Consider the following 14564-nt stretch of genomic DNA (forward strand, 5'->3'; position numbering starts at 1 on the left):
CAATGGATTCACAGCTCTGACAGAACCTGTCAGCTGATTTAGAAAACAGCGATGTTGTATAGAGGCTCTTAGGAATGTGTCTATTTCGTTTCCAGCCTGGAAGGCCAACATAGCTGACCAAGTAGTCAAAGCTTTTCAAGAGGTTTTCTCCAGTTTTGCTCACTGAAAAGCTGTGACCTCCTTTGGTAATTACATTGCCGTGTAGCCTTAGCTTTGAGGACTGTGAAAGGTGAAGTTCATGTAGGATACACACTTAGCTAGAGTGTTACCACAGGTTTTGCTGGAAAAATCATTTTTCTGCCTTTTGTGCTTTTTCTCCAGTACCTTATATTCACATGCCTATCCCTTTAATGTACACATATACCCTTAGTCAAACTACTTAATCTAAAAGTTTTGAATGAAAAGAGAATTTCCATGTTCAAATTCTTGAGAGGCACTCTGCTATCATAATGGTAAAGCTGTGCGGTTACCCAGAGATACAAAATGACAGACATCGTAGTTAATACTCATCAGCATCCTTTCTAGCAATCTCAAAGCAGTCCCATCAGTAAAAAGCCTAAGCAAGCTGTGCTTCATTATCATGATTGAGGGCCAGATCAGATTTGATGTTGCTGGCTGACATGAGGGGAGTAGACAAGGAAGTTTTCCCACTTTGAAAGCTAACTTTATAAGTAAGCTCTTTTTAACATTGCAAATACATCCTCACAGTTCTGTTAAAATACCCTGTAATGACATGAAAACCACCTTCAAATGCGTTTCCAGATACTTTGCCTTGAAACTAAAAGGAAGAGAGCTGCTTACATTCATCTCCAATAAGGAAGATGCAGCTCAGTGCTTTCCCAGCATTAAGAATTTGGGGGTTTATGAAGCCCAGGCCTTTCTTTCCCAGCCAACTTCAAGTCTAGCATCATTGATTTTTAATCAGGCATAATTACCACTGCTAGTCTTCTCTGAAACAACTGAATGTTGGAATTTGTAAAGGCTGTTTTACGCTGTTTTATGTAACTGTGTTATCGTTGTACAATCTAGCACTGATTTTCTGCACTAAGGAGTCCTATAACTACCAGCTGTCTAACTTTACTGGAATTTCACTGACAGTTTTGCATAGAAGAGAAATACTTTTGTTGGTAGATTCCCAATGGGAGAATTTGTGGCTGTTACAACAAAGGCTCTAGAAAGACTATAATACATGCCATTAGCGTGTTTGTTGTACCAGATGAAAAGTAGCACCAGATTTATGAAAAATTGTTTCTAAATTGGGATATCAAGTATATGTATGGGGAAGGGAAAGAATACCTATAAGGCTTTCAGTTCTATTCCTGCCTGCGTGCAAGACAGATTTTTGCCTATAAATAATGACATTCAAATAAAAAATAAATAGGAGCTTTTTCTCTATTCCTGCGTTTGCTTTTCCCAGCTCCCCACCTGTATACTCTGAGAGATTTTTCTACCCTCTGCTGGAGGCAGGAAGAAAAGAAGCAGAGACATTCAGAGCAGGGAGGGAAATCTTCAACAGATACTGGGGTGCTTAGAAATTTCAAGTGGTGAGAGGAGCTTTAAGGGCCTCTTTACAGTGGTAGGTAACTGTCCAATTGACTCTCCTGTGAGAGGGCAGGCAGTTGTTAAAATATCAGCACCCAGGGAGACAGAGATAGGGAGGGGGACACAGCCAGTGCATTCTGCCTTGGTTTGTTGTAATCGATCTGATTACCAAACATTATTAAGATTTGTTTCTCCAGACAGCTGGTGCTTTTCTCTCACAGACACACAGATCTGACACATGGATCATGCTAGTAAATTGAACTTGAGCTGGCAGACTTCATATGAGCCCTTTGCTGTATGTACATGAAGCAGAGCTCTCTAGAAGGCCAGAGGTGCCTGTGTGCTGCACTGGCAAAGATTATAGAAGCTCATGCTGAAAACCAGCAAATGAGCTCTCAATAGAGTCTGTTGAAATTTTGTAGTACAAAAAGAAATGTAGGGACGTTTTGGTATTTGTTTGTAAACACAAAATTGCCAAGAAAGCTTCATAGTTAGTAATAGCAAGCCTCCTCTTTCATCGTGGCAGCTTTTGTCACGCCTCCCACTCAGCTGGAGTGATGGCTGTTCCTCTGGAGGGGACACATTGGGGAGCTGCAGGGGAAACAGGATGTAGCATGGTTTGAAAAGTGGTTTCCTCTTGGGCCTTGCTGTGTGCCCATGAGAATGGTACAAGTCACACTCGTGGTTCTTGTTAATGAAAGCACAAATTTTTTACAAAACTGTCCTGAGCTGTAGTTAAGCTGCCCAGCTGTTCCTGTCTGGGGCTGAGCCCTGCAGGATGCTGGTACTCTGATCCTCTTCCTCAGGCACTACTCATTCTCTGACTTGTAGACACGTATAAGTGCTTTCCTGGATGACAGCCACAGCTCTCACTACAATCTGGATAAAGCTTTGTTTCTTGTTCTGTTTATTTTTTTAATGTCCAGCAATTTTCTTTCAGGCACAGCCTGTGCACATGTTCAGTTTGAGTCTCTGTTCACTGCATAGAGAGAACAGAACCCCTTCGCTTCCCACTCTGTTTTGTGAAGTAAATAACACCTTTCAGCTGAGGATCTGAAAGAATTTGCAAAGGATTTCTGGTTGTATTCTGCCCATTCCTTACTCCTCAGATAATCTCTCCTGTTAGCTAGCAGCGATTCAGAGTCCAAGAAGCTTGAACAGGATCATTCATAGCAAATCAGAGTCTGACAGAGGTGGAATCCTGTGTCTCCCCTTCTTTTTAAATGAAAATGCAACAGATAATAGTAAAAGATTGTTTATTTTGTAATAAAAGGAGCTACACATGGATGTAACTAGGATGCAATGATTAGACTAAACAAATTGTGTTGCAGTTATTTTAAATAAATCCTATTGTTATGTATGCTATTTAAGCTAAGTTAAATCTCCAAACTAACATTGACTAATTTCACTCTTAAAGTCTCCATATTCAGGCAGCTGATGTTCACTGTGTTGCTTTCAGCAGAAGCTTTCACTAAAAAAGGCCAATATGATCTCAGACTATTGATTGCTGTAATTAGTTAATTTTGCTACTCCATGGGTTATCTTCTAGACGTCTGCAGTGGGAATGTCAAGATTGTCAAAGGCTATCTTTGTTTTCATATTTCGTGATAAGAATCCTTCAAAATTGACGTTACTTCCAGCACTGCCTAACCTTTGGCCTGCATCTCATTCCTTGGCCCACTTGGGAAGCTCTCCAGAAAAAAAATTCAAAAGGCTCTAAACACTAGATTCCTGCTCCTCTGTCATTTCCTTATTTGAAAATTAAAGAAGGACTATAGCAGGAAGAGTGGAACCAGTTTTGTCAGATGTTGGCAGTGTTGCTGGGGCTGTCTTCCTCCACTGATTTCCTTCTGAGAAGCAGAAGAGCACATTCAACATCACTGCCCGTGGAGATTGCTCAGCCGCTGTCCACAGAGTGGGGTGAGCCTTCAGTGTGCCCATGTGCAGACTGGGGCCGATACACAGCACAGGGGTGGAACACAGGCTTTAGTCTGCCTCGGTTGGGTTGGGTAAGCTTCTGCCTAGTCCTCTTGATCTTTAATGGGGATACACTTGCGATAGATTGGCAAGGGAGAAACAGCTCCCTCAGCAGGGTTTACAACGTGTTTAACAATTGGTGTTCAAAACTGGTAGTTTGATTTATTTGCTTGATCCATAGAATTGACTTTTAGTTCTTATGAGTTTTGGGAAGAAGGGAGGTAAATGGTATGGACTTTGACTTTTCTTTGTTTATAATATGGCTGCCTGTCTTGGGCATAACTCTACAAACACAAAGTGATCTGTTCTTTCAGGTATGACTTTACTCAGGAATTAGCAGTGACACACCTCCATTTATCCACTGTCCCTCCTGGGGAAAAAGCACATAATCTAGAACTGGAGGGCAAGCCTGGGCTGGCTGTCATGGCTGCATAGTATGGAGTTCATTTTTGCATTTGTTTTACTTAACTGAGCAAGCCAAGCTCTCTGTTTTGTCTCCTAAGGTTGGTTTCCCTGTCAGTTCAGTTGTCCACCTTGGGGTTTTTTTTTTAGCTTTTCTATTCTTTTTTTCAAAGAGTTAATCTTTCCTACTTCTATCAAGATACAGGTTGGAGTGAGCTCTCTGTACAGTAACTTGCAGAAACTATAGGCTCCTCCAGGCTGAGGTCTCCAGTTCCTCAGCCCAGTCTGTTTCCCAGAGATTCCACAGGAACCATTTAGTTCATCAAAACTTGCTCTTTGGAAATCAAAGATATTAAACAAAATTAGACTTGCTGTTGTCCTTCCCACTTAATCTAAACTGCATTACTTCATGGTCCCATGTTTCAGAGTCATCCTCATTACTTAAGATAAAGAGCAGAAAAGAATCTATTTTTGTTCTTTCAGCAACATGGATAAAAAAACTTGTCAGCTGTTGCATCCAGGAATAAATGGCCTCACCGTGGTTAATAGCATTTGTTCTCCAATCTGTAGGGTGAAGTTAGCCTTTTGTGTTTACATAATTCCCATTTCTTTAATGATGCAGATCTCTATCCAGATCCATATCTGATGCAAGAAGTCAAGAGCAGACCCAGTGTCTCTCTCTTAGAAATCTTGACCGTCTTTCCACACACAGCACTGACAAACATTTTCTGTTTTCTTCTATTTCCTAAGTCTGCTGTTTCATTATTACATGACAGTATCCTACCATATAAAACCCATACTACTTTTTCTTGGAAGAAGCACAGACCTTTTTGACACCTGTCTCAATAGTAATTGCTGTTCCACCCTGTTTGTAAATTTTCCTGTAATAACACAGTGCCCTGAGTTCCTCTTTTATTATGTCGATCTGCCTGTGTTATTAGCACACAGCTGCTGGGTTTTTTGTTCACCTACCCTGCTCTTGTTTTTTGCTTTAGACTGCAATTGGCTCCCTAGTTAGACTGTATACAGTCCTTTCACTGGCAGTGTCACATACCTGTCCCCTTTTCTTATCATTAATACTATTTTTTCCTTCAAATCCCTGAAGTACCTTTCTGACTATTGTTTTCGTGTTTACTTCACGTTTTTTTCTTTCTGGATATGGTAACAGGAGTGGAATTTCTGTTCACCTGCCTTTGCCATGTTCATGCTGTGGGTTATGCATGGTGATTCCAGTAGTTGAGATGATTGGGTGAAGCCCCTCTGAAAACCCATCTTGCGGTGAAAGTACCCAGAAGCCACATTTTCCTGCAGAGCTAGTGGCTGAGAGGAGATGATTAAGCATTTCCTGTGGTCACTCAGGCTATGTGAGATGCGTTGGGGTTTTTTCCAGTCAGCATATCCTGTAACCTGTTGGACTGAAAGAAATATGCTATTCTCAAGGTCTGGTGGACACAAATGCATTTTGAAATAGCATGAGATGGAAATGGGTGCTTACAAGACTTGTATGGGACAATAAGTTATGGTCGATTTCTTCTTAAATGGTCAGAGTTCTGTAGAGGACTTCCTCCTGCCAGCCATCCTCCCACTTGGCTGGAAGAAAAACCTATTGTTAACAGCAAGGACATTCTGAAATCTTGAACAATGATAAATTTGATGTCCCAGTTAGAGATAACCCACATCTGCATAACTGGGGACAAAGAGCCTGTGTGTTTGTGTGTATGTGTATCCTTTGGTCAAAAAAAAAAAAAAAGAAATGTGTGCAACTTGTAAGGCTGCAAGGAGTTACAGCCCTCATAATCACATCTTCCACTGTAGAAGCTGAGGCTGCAGCAGTCAGTTAAGAAGATGGTTGAAATTCCTGATCACAAATTAGGTAAGTACATGATGGAATGGCAAATTGTTTCTCTCTTCTTCTGCGCTCAGCTCACAGACTAGTGCTTTCTCCAGCTGGTGTTTTCTGTTCAGTACTACAAACTGCACAGGCTGGATGCAGTCAAAAAGACTATAGTGTTGCCTTTGTGATGGGTAAATTTTAATTTCACATCCTTCACCACTGAAAATTAAGCTTGCCCATAATGTGCACCAAAAAAACCCCCCATATTGTTAAGGAACAAAACCAAAGGAAACATCTCCACCCATTTTTAAGCAGAGATTGTATTTTAATATGCCATTTTTATGTCTAAGATGTATATCTCATTTTTTTCCAGTCATCTGTCTCTTAAATGGTTTTTCTCTTGTGTTGATGAAATACGTACTAGTGTTGTGAGTGTCTCAACAGTTAATTGATCTTAATCTTTACCACTGAGATGAAAAGTTAGGATGGCATGTTTTGGTTTCATACAGCTTTCCAAATGCTAGTTGAACCTTTTTGAGTTTGTGCATGTGCAAGACCTCATGTAACTCATTTTTCTATTGTTCTTTTTTATTAAAGCTAATATTTTTAACAAGAATACATGTTGGAAGTGCTTGCTTATATACTTTTTCAGCTGATGAAATGGTATTGTTAGAGAATAGAAATTATGTATGTGTAGCTTCATGATGATCCAAATGTCACAAAATAGAGGAGCAGGAAAATCTCTGATACGAATGTTCTGTATGTTTTAAAATGAGACCTCTGAGAACAATTTGCGCCGTAGCTTGCTTGGCAGTGTGCTGGAAATGAACTTAACAAACATAAAGCATTATTGGTTCACTTAGACCCATACCTTTCTTCTTCTGTGCCTCATACTGGTTCCTTCCAAAGGAGTGGGAGACTACCCCTGTGACTGCCAGACGGTTTTGTACTGCTAGTGAAATTGCTTTCTCCTGGCCTCTATTATATAGCTTCCAGAATTGTCATTCTTGGTCTTTCTTGCATTGTTGTTGAGGCATGAATATAATTTCTTGTTTCTTCCCAAGATCTTGGTCTGAATCCTATTGGTTTACCATACACTTCCATGAGTATTTTAAGAGTTCTTCTCAACCTTCTTTAAATATTTCAGAAGTGGACTCAGTGACAGCCTACACCAAGGAGTTTGAGAGTTACAGTACTTACAGTTGTCTTCAGGTATTCTTTTCTATCTTGCACATGGCAGTTTTGTTTTAACATCAATGTTAGAATTCTGTCATCAGGCAAAATAAATTAAAAACGGGGGGGGAAACCCCAGAAATAAACAGGGGAAGGAGGGAAAAAAGCCTTCAGTCTATTAATTATTCTCTGTCTTTGACCTAACCCGACTCATACCAAGGTTAACCATCATGAAGTGGAAAGGGAAAGGCACATCTATTAACAGACAAGTTAAATAGAGGCAAGTTGCTGTGTGCTCTGTTGAAGTTTAATAAGCCCAAAGGTAAAAGGTGGAATATAGAGCATTGCTTTTGTAGTATTTTCCTGATGTTGAAAATTGAAAATACCAAATATTTTTGTTGTTGTTGTTGTTTAAAAAAAAAAATGTAGAAATGGACTGTGCTGGGAATTGAGGCAGGGAGCGAAAAGACTGATCTTGCAGACAAGGAATAAACTGGACTTCTGTCTTCTGAGTACAGTGGCAGTAAGTTTTATGCATTTCAGCTAGAGTAGAGCTTTTGAATGAAAAAAAAGCAGTGGAGGATGCTGAGGCAGAAGTAGAAGGGGCTTAAAACTAGCATACTGAATGGTGAAGGGAAATTCTTCACAGAAATAGTTCTATTTTAGATGTAGTAACCCTAAATTAAAAGAAGATCTTATAAATTCTTCCTGATGAGATAACATGCAATGGTTGTAGTGTACAGATGGTACAGTTTATTTACTAACTATATTTTTACATCAGTTGGCAGTAACATTTTAGTAGTACCTAAATTTGCATCTTAAGTGCCTCTCTCTAGGCATCTGTGCTGGAAAATTCAGGCCATGGTTACTTTGAACTGCTTCAACTGCTATTTTCTTTAAAGCCTGATAGGATGGCTGTAAAAATAAATACCCTCTAGCAAAATGAAGAGAGACTGTGTTATCCTAATTTTTATTATGATTTTGTTGGAAGGAGGTAGATTTGAAGCTTTCAGTGAAATCAGATCAAAGTTTGAAATAAAAATACAAAAATCATATGAATGATTATAAAACATTTCTTCTCTCTGTGAAATGAACTCAGATCAGAGATCACAGCATAATGAAGGGACAGCTGCCATGTCCAGCTCTCTCAGGTACCTGTTTGGTTTTAACTACGTGGTGTTGATTCTAGAATAAACAGCTGCCTTAGGGTTATCCTCTACATTGCTGAATGTTTTTATGGAACCTTATGCCAAAATACTTCGTGGCTACAATTGCACTGCTTCACATGCCTATTCAGGACAGGTTCTGATCTATACATATACAGGTAATGTGCAGGGTGAAGTTTGGCCTAAAGCACACCTTGACAATATGCACTAAATCATCATTTTCAAAGTGATAAATTGTAGGTTGGTTCTGCAGTATATTGATTTGGTGTTCATTTTTGAACATTTTGCTGCATAGAAACTTAAATGTAAAATACAGTGAGCAGACCTGCCATGAGTTTTGTGACTTATCCTTCACTGGTGTCATCTTAATCACAAGATATTCTGCCTCTGAAACAATGCTGACAAAAATACCACTAGGCTGCCACTGCAAGCACAGCTGTGGTGGCGTTCCTGCCCCTTGTTGGCTTTGTACTGTGTTGGGATGTATGCTTTCATGCCTTAGGACTTTGTGAGAGTGCTTAAGGTTTCTTACAGGTCCTTTCTGACACTTTGGTGGGTGAGGGATCAAGTACTGAAACTTTGGACTGGAGTGTAAAACACTGAGTATATAGACAGCAGTCATCTGTCCATTGCCAGTTGTCTGCTGGCAAATTTTGACACTATTTATTTGTCACTCTCCAATGTTGCCTGTTTGAGACTTTCGTGTACTCCTTAATACGATACCTACAGTCCTTCCTTTTCTTTGTTTTTCCCTACTTTCCTCTTTCACTGGAAAAGTTGAGCATCTCCTACTTTCCACTAGCAAAAAATGAACACACAGTTTGTGTACACATTCAGTTCACCACTTTAATTAGCAAAGAGAAACCAGAATGCATGCATTTAAATACTTAATTTTGTAAATTCTGAAACTTTCTATGTAGTTATTTTTAACCTGGTTTCCTAGGGAAAGATGCTCCTGCAATCATTTTTCACTAACCACCCACTGTTAATAACTTCAGGAGCCTTTGTGTTGATCACAGACTTCAAGTAGTGCAGAGAATCCACAACTCCATGAGGTGGGCAGGTAGAAGCGGGAGGATCCACGGACCAGGCTGCTTGGGCTGCCAAGTGCCGCCAGCCTGGCCTCTACTGCCAGAAGTGAGAGGGTCCACATGGAGTAGCCTTCAAGAGAATGGCAGCTGTGGGGAAAGAGCTGTGGGGGGCTCTGGTGGGTACCACTGCAGACAGGAGATGCCAGTCAGTGCAAAGGTGCCCTTCATTTGCCTACCACCGGCATTGTTCCTCATGGCTGCACCTTGGCTCCTCTTCTTGATGTCCTTCTCAGGAGAACATGTCCAAATTGTGAGTGTAAGAATGGACTGGCCTTTCATTTTCTCCATGCCCTTGCTTCTGCACCTCTCTGGGTGGTCTCTATCTGCTAGCACTCAGCCCTCGTCTTCCTTGTGCACCCAGACCCCTCCTTTGCTTATCTCTTTGCAGAAGGACAACCCAAAGCACATTGTCATGGGTCCTACTGACACCATCCTGGGTATGTGTCTCCAAGCCCTCATACCTCTGCCAATGCACTGTAGAATAGCTGTCTGGTTTCCAATGGAAGTAGAGGTAGACACCACGGCAGGAGTGGATGGGCTGGAGTCACAGTTGTGCTTTGGAAAGCAGCTGCTGTGGACGCAGGTGTGTGGTGTGAATCGCTCCTGTAGGTGTCGTGACGCCATTGCAGAAACATGGTGGTACCATTAGTGCTCACAAGGCTAGGAATGCGTCTTTCAAGACAAACTGGTTGCATCAATTTTATCTTAAAGCACAGAGGTTGTTACAGACGAACACAACCCAAAGTCAGCAGGAAATACGGGTTTTTTTCTGGGTGTGTCCTTGTATTCTTTCAACAGCAAAATTAACATCACTTTACAATGTTACCCAGTGTTACCTTATTTAGAGTAAAACAAGAAAACAAAATGTAGGAACAGCTGATAAACAAACACTGAAGTTGACTGTGTGAATTATGATACAGTAAATTCAACTTCTGACAATATTTTGTATTTATGGTGTGGAAAAACTCTGATTTGGTTTGGCTTTATTTCTCAGCCTTCTTTACTTTTTGTCTTGATTTTTAATGTTAGATGGATTATCCCTTTTTAGTTTGACCAAAGGGAAATGGATGCTGTGTGGGCTGTGATGTATGGACCCAGTCCTGCAACATGGTACACGTTCAGGAGGGAAGCTGTTTGGAAATGACACTGTAAGCACAGATACTTGCAGTATCTCAGTAGTCTGCTGGTGACTTTTGAAAGAGGATTTGCTAACCTGTCCAAGACAGATAGGCACCTGCTTCCCAGTGTGTGGGCTCCTTTTATACTAATTTAGACTGCTGCTGCTTTCAGCTCCAGTTTTATACCCTCTACACTGTTGCTGTGTTTACTGTCTCAGCAATGGAATAATAGAGCAGCTGTTAGAAGCATGTTTCCAGCTACTAACAGAAAAGTTGAACATACCTAAACTGATAAAAAAATCCCCCTTTTTTTTCTTAATCCATCAAATAAATTTATATTTAGCTTAAGCAGATACTGAGATCTCTCTACATTTGTACTGTTAATAAATTGCCAGGCTTTCTACCACATCACATCACTGAAAATACATCTGAAATATATAAAGGTACAATAGATATGTATTTTTAATGGTGAAAAGTAATTTTGTGACATAATAGTCAAAATAAAGTGCCATGAAGCTATTAGTAATAAACTGAACTTTTTTGGTATGTAATTTAGCATAAATAGTGGCAAACTGAAAGAAACCCCCAAACAAGAGGCGCACACTCATTAGTCATTCCATGTAGCAGCACAGAGGCGGCCAGGGCACGCGGTTTTGTGTCTGCTTCAATTGCACACTCTGTCTCTTTGGACACGGCACAGGCGGCTCTCACTGTCACACGGCATCACCGTGCCGTTAGCAAGTTGTGCCCCAGGGCAGCTGGGAAGCTTTGCTGGGGCAGATGTTCTTTTCAGCTTATTCAGTGGCCAGTGTGGGGTTGTTTACTGTTGTCATAGCTACCTACATTTCCATAGCAGCCGAGCTGCTGTGTGTGAAGCAAGTGAATATAGTTATAAAAGGATCATATTTTGTTCTGTCTCTATAACTTACCATCTGTCAACTGACTGTTTGTGATGGATTCAGAAACCAATTTAAGAACAGCAGCCAGACGATGATTTTTGCTTATATTAAAGCAACAATGGATGAAGATGCAAATAAGTTGGTGCTTCAATGAAATGCTAGTTTCTTTTTTTTTTCTCCCTTAATTGTAGCAGTTTGTCTTCCAACACTTTCTCAAACATCGCTGAAATCCTCTTCAACAAATCAAAATGACCGAGTGTCATCTTCTGTACTTGCTCAGGTGTAGGTGTTCCTTATGTTTTCGCACTCTACTGTCAGCTCATCCCTGTGCGTTGCTTCCAAATGTAATGCGGTGCCTGCTTCCACAGATCCCTTGTAATGAAATCTAAATACTCTCCATAGAATTAAGCAGCAAATTTGCGAGGCTCACAGCAAGGTATCATGCACACACGGGTATGGTTTGGTGACATTCCTCGCTTCACTCAACTTTATAGCAGCAATGGGATCACATGCAAGTTTGGGGGTAAATTCAATGTGTGATCAACAAGCCCTCTGAATAATGAGCTCTTACACCTTTTTGCTGCAGAGATGTGGTTTAACCTATAGTTTAGCAACGGGGGCAAGAAGATTAGCCCAGTTGTAAATAATGTATTTATTGGTTGATTTTTCCAGATCCTGACATTGATGCTGCCACTGCCATGATGCTTTTGAATACTGCCCCTGAGATACAAGCAGGTTGTGAGTAGATATTTCTATAGCATATAGCAACATAGACGTGTAAAGTTAATATTCTCTTTCATAAGTATACAGCGTACCAGATAAAAAGGATTTAACGAAGAAATATAACTTCCCTTGTAGACCCTTACTCTTCCTTGACCCTTACATGAGTGTAATTTTGTGGTTCATATTACATTCTTTGTTACATGAATAATAGTAATCCATGATCTCTTAAAGTAAAAGAGGGGTTATTGTTATTCATGACATACACCTAATTGAGTGACATACTATTATCCATACCAATAGAAAGACCTGGGGCAACAGCCAGGAGAAAGCCAGCGAGGGAAAGAGAGCAAGAGAGCGAAGGGTACGTGGCATATGGTTTTGTTTTCATTTTGTTTTGATTTGACTCCCATCGTGTGAGTTACCACAGCCATCTGGATACTTTCCATTCACTTGGGCACTGTTTCAATTCTTTCCTTGCACGCATCCTGCCCACTTTGCTGTTTTGCTCTGCTGCGAGGCAGTCGGCAGGCTCCGGGGAGCAAGGAAAGGTCTCATTTCCTGCCAATATACTGTCCTCCCCATTCTACGACCAGACCCAAGGTTTTGATGCCGTGTGTGAGCAGAGCCCTGAAGGGCCCTTGGCCCCCACTGTACTGGGCTGTGCAGATAGTGCAGGAATCATCCTGCCCCACGGAGCTCACAGGGAAGGTATTAGAGGAATCTATAGAGGAATACAGCTACACAAAAGCAGGGAGTACAAAAAACCAAACATATCGCTGGTCGGCAAACGTGGTAGTAATGCCAAGTGACATATAAATAAAGGCAGAAGTTAAAATAGAAGCCATTATCAATCCTGCCTAGCATCACCGCTATTGTTCTAGCTCAGGCAACCAAATCCAAATTCCAGGGAAAGCCTTGATTCACACTTTGATATTCTGCCTGGGGAGGAGAGTCAATTACCATCAAAGCATTTCCTGCGCAGCCGAGGAGAGCTATTGTCAGACAGCTTTGTGACCCTGCCCGAGCAATGCCTCTTGAGAAGCTCCTCTCAGGGGAGAGCGTGATGTACCAAGAAACTGTCTGTTCTGGAAAGAGAGGTCCTTGTCCTCTTCTCCTGAAGAGCCTTCAGGGACTGTGTGTAGTAAAAAGATGAGCAATCCCAGCTATGTGTAGGTAGGAAAAAGGAAAGACTTTACCAAGGGGAGGAGGTTATTGTTGGCCTTAGTGGGAAGAATAAAATGTGGTACTTTCATGAGATCAGAAATTTAAAGAAGGCAGATTTGTGGGGCAGAGAAAAAGGGAAAGGAAGTTGGGATGGGTTGAGAGAGCAGGGATAAAAGGGTATGTGAGAGAGAGGAGACAAAAAGTAATATGTGCACAGAAAAAGATGGGAAAAACGCAGAATAATCTGAACCCCTGGAAAAACTAGAGAGCAGGAGAGGACTGCAGACACGAAAGGGAGGATATCCATAGGAAGCTGCATGTGCTAAACACACTGCAGATTTTTATCACGTGCATGTTTGCCAGCATTGCAGGTAGAAATGATTTGGAGACTTGAGCACTATCACTTCACAGAGATCATAGCTTTAGGTTGGCAAATGGCTTATTGTTGTTTCAGTTTGTAGAGGTCGTTCTGAGGAAGGAAATTCTAGCCTTCTATGAGTGGCATATTTCTGCCCGTGTCACCTCTGTTGTGTGAGGACATCAAAAGTGAGAGGGAGAAGAAGGCAGAAAGATGGCTCTTCATGGACATTCTTCCCCCCTTGATAGGAAGCTGCAAGTAAGGAGGTTTTCCTCTGTCCCTTTAAACTGAAATGCAAGCTCTGCTCAGAAGCTCATGAATCCTTCCAGACATTGGGTGGAATTGGCTGATGCCAGGAGGAAATCACAGAAGTTTTTATCATAACCTCAGAGGTCCTCTAAGTTACAAAGAAGAAATATTTTTGTGCTTATGTGAATGAATACCCAAGGAAGTCAATCAACCTGTCCCAGGAATTGCAACTGTGTCTCAGTTACCTACCATGTTAGGAAAATTGTGGTCAAGTTAAAGCAAATTAATTACTACTGCACATTAAGAAACAATTGCATGAAAAATACTATTTAAAATTAGTTTTCAAATTAAAGCAATTGGTAAAAAAAATTTATCTCAATGCTGAGCATTATCTATAAGCTGACAGTTCATTCTGTGCTCTGTCAGTGACTGCAGTGATCTGTAAATTGAGCAGTGAATGGTCAGGGCAGTAAGCATGCTGGTAACTGTTTGGTCCCTTGAAAATTTTGAGTTCTGTTTGTGATATCAGACAGTGGTGTTGGGCATGGGCTCAAGCCATCTGGGCTGCAAAATGTCCCATCTTCTGAAGACCAGCTTTAAAGAGGGAGGGACATAGTTTGGCCATGGGTGTTAATATCTGACTGAAAACACCCTTTTGGTCTTAGAATGACTAGGAATGTGCCAGTTACTTCCACAAGATAGACAGACAGATGAAGACAGAACCTGAGAATCATTTCACAGGTATAACAACTTGACATGTCAGAAGGTTTAAGACTCTGGGGTCCATTAAGGCCTTTGCCTGTCCTGCAAACATTAAACAATCACTGTGAAACATGGACATCTCCAAAGCAGATTGTGACAGTCTATC

At 41.0% G+C, this 14564-nt stretch overlaps 1 protein-coding gene across 6 annotated transcripts in view; it reads left to right on the plus strand.

Moving 5' to 3' along the window:
* FOXN3 (forkhead box N3) overlaps positions 1 to 14564 on the plus strand; it is a 211584-nt gene that overhangs the window by 173456 nt on the left and 23564 nt on the right. For 4 of the 6 annotated variants that reach the window (XM_061997855.1, XM_061997857.1, XM_061997854.1 and 1 more), the window contains exon 5: positions 11875 to 11940. The exons of 1 other annotated variant lie outside the window; for it this stretch is intronic. In XM_061997855.1, coding sequence (XP_061853839.1) covers positions 11875 to 11940 — 66 coding nt within the window. The remainder of the gene's footprint in view (positions 1 to 11874; positions 11941 to 14564) is intronic. One more of the 6 variants, XM_061997859.1, reaches the window with a different exon arrangement.

This window comes from Colius striatus, chromosome 6, assembly GCF_028858725.1.
Source record: "Colius striatus isolate bColStr4 chromosome 6, bColStr4.1.hap1, whole genome shotgun sequence".
Classification (NCBI taxonomy): domain Eukaryota; kingdom Metazoa; phylum Chordata; class Aves; order Coliiformes; family Coliidae; genus Colius; species Colius striatus.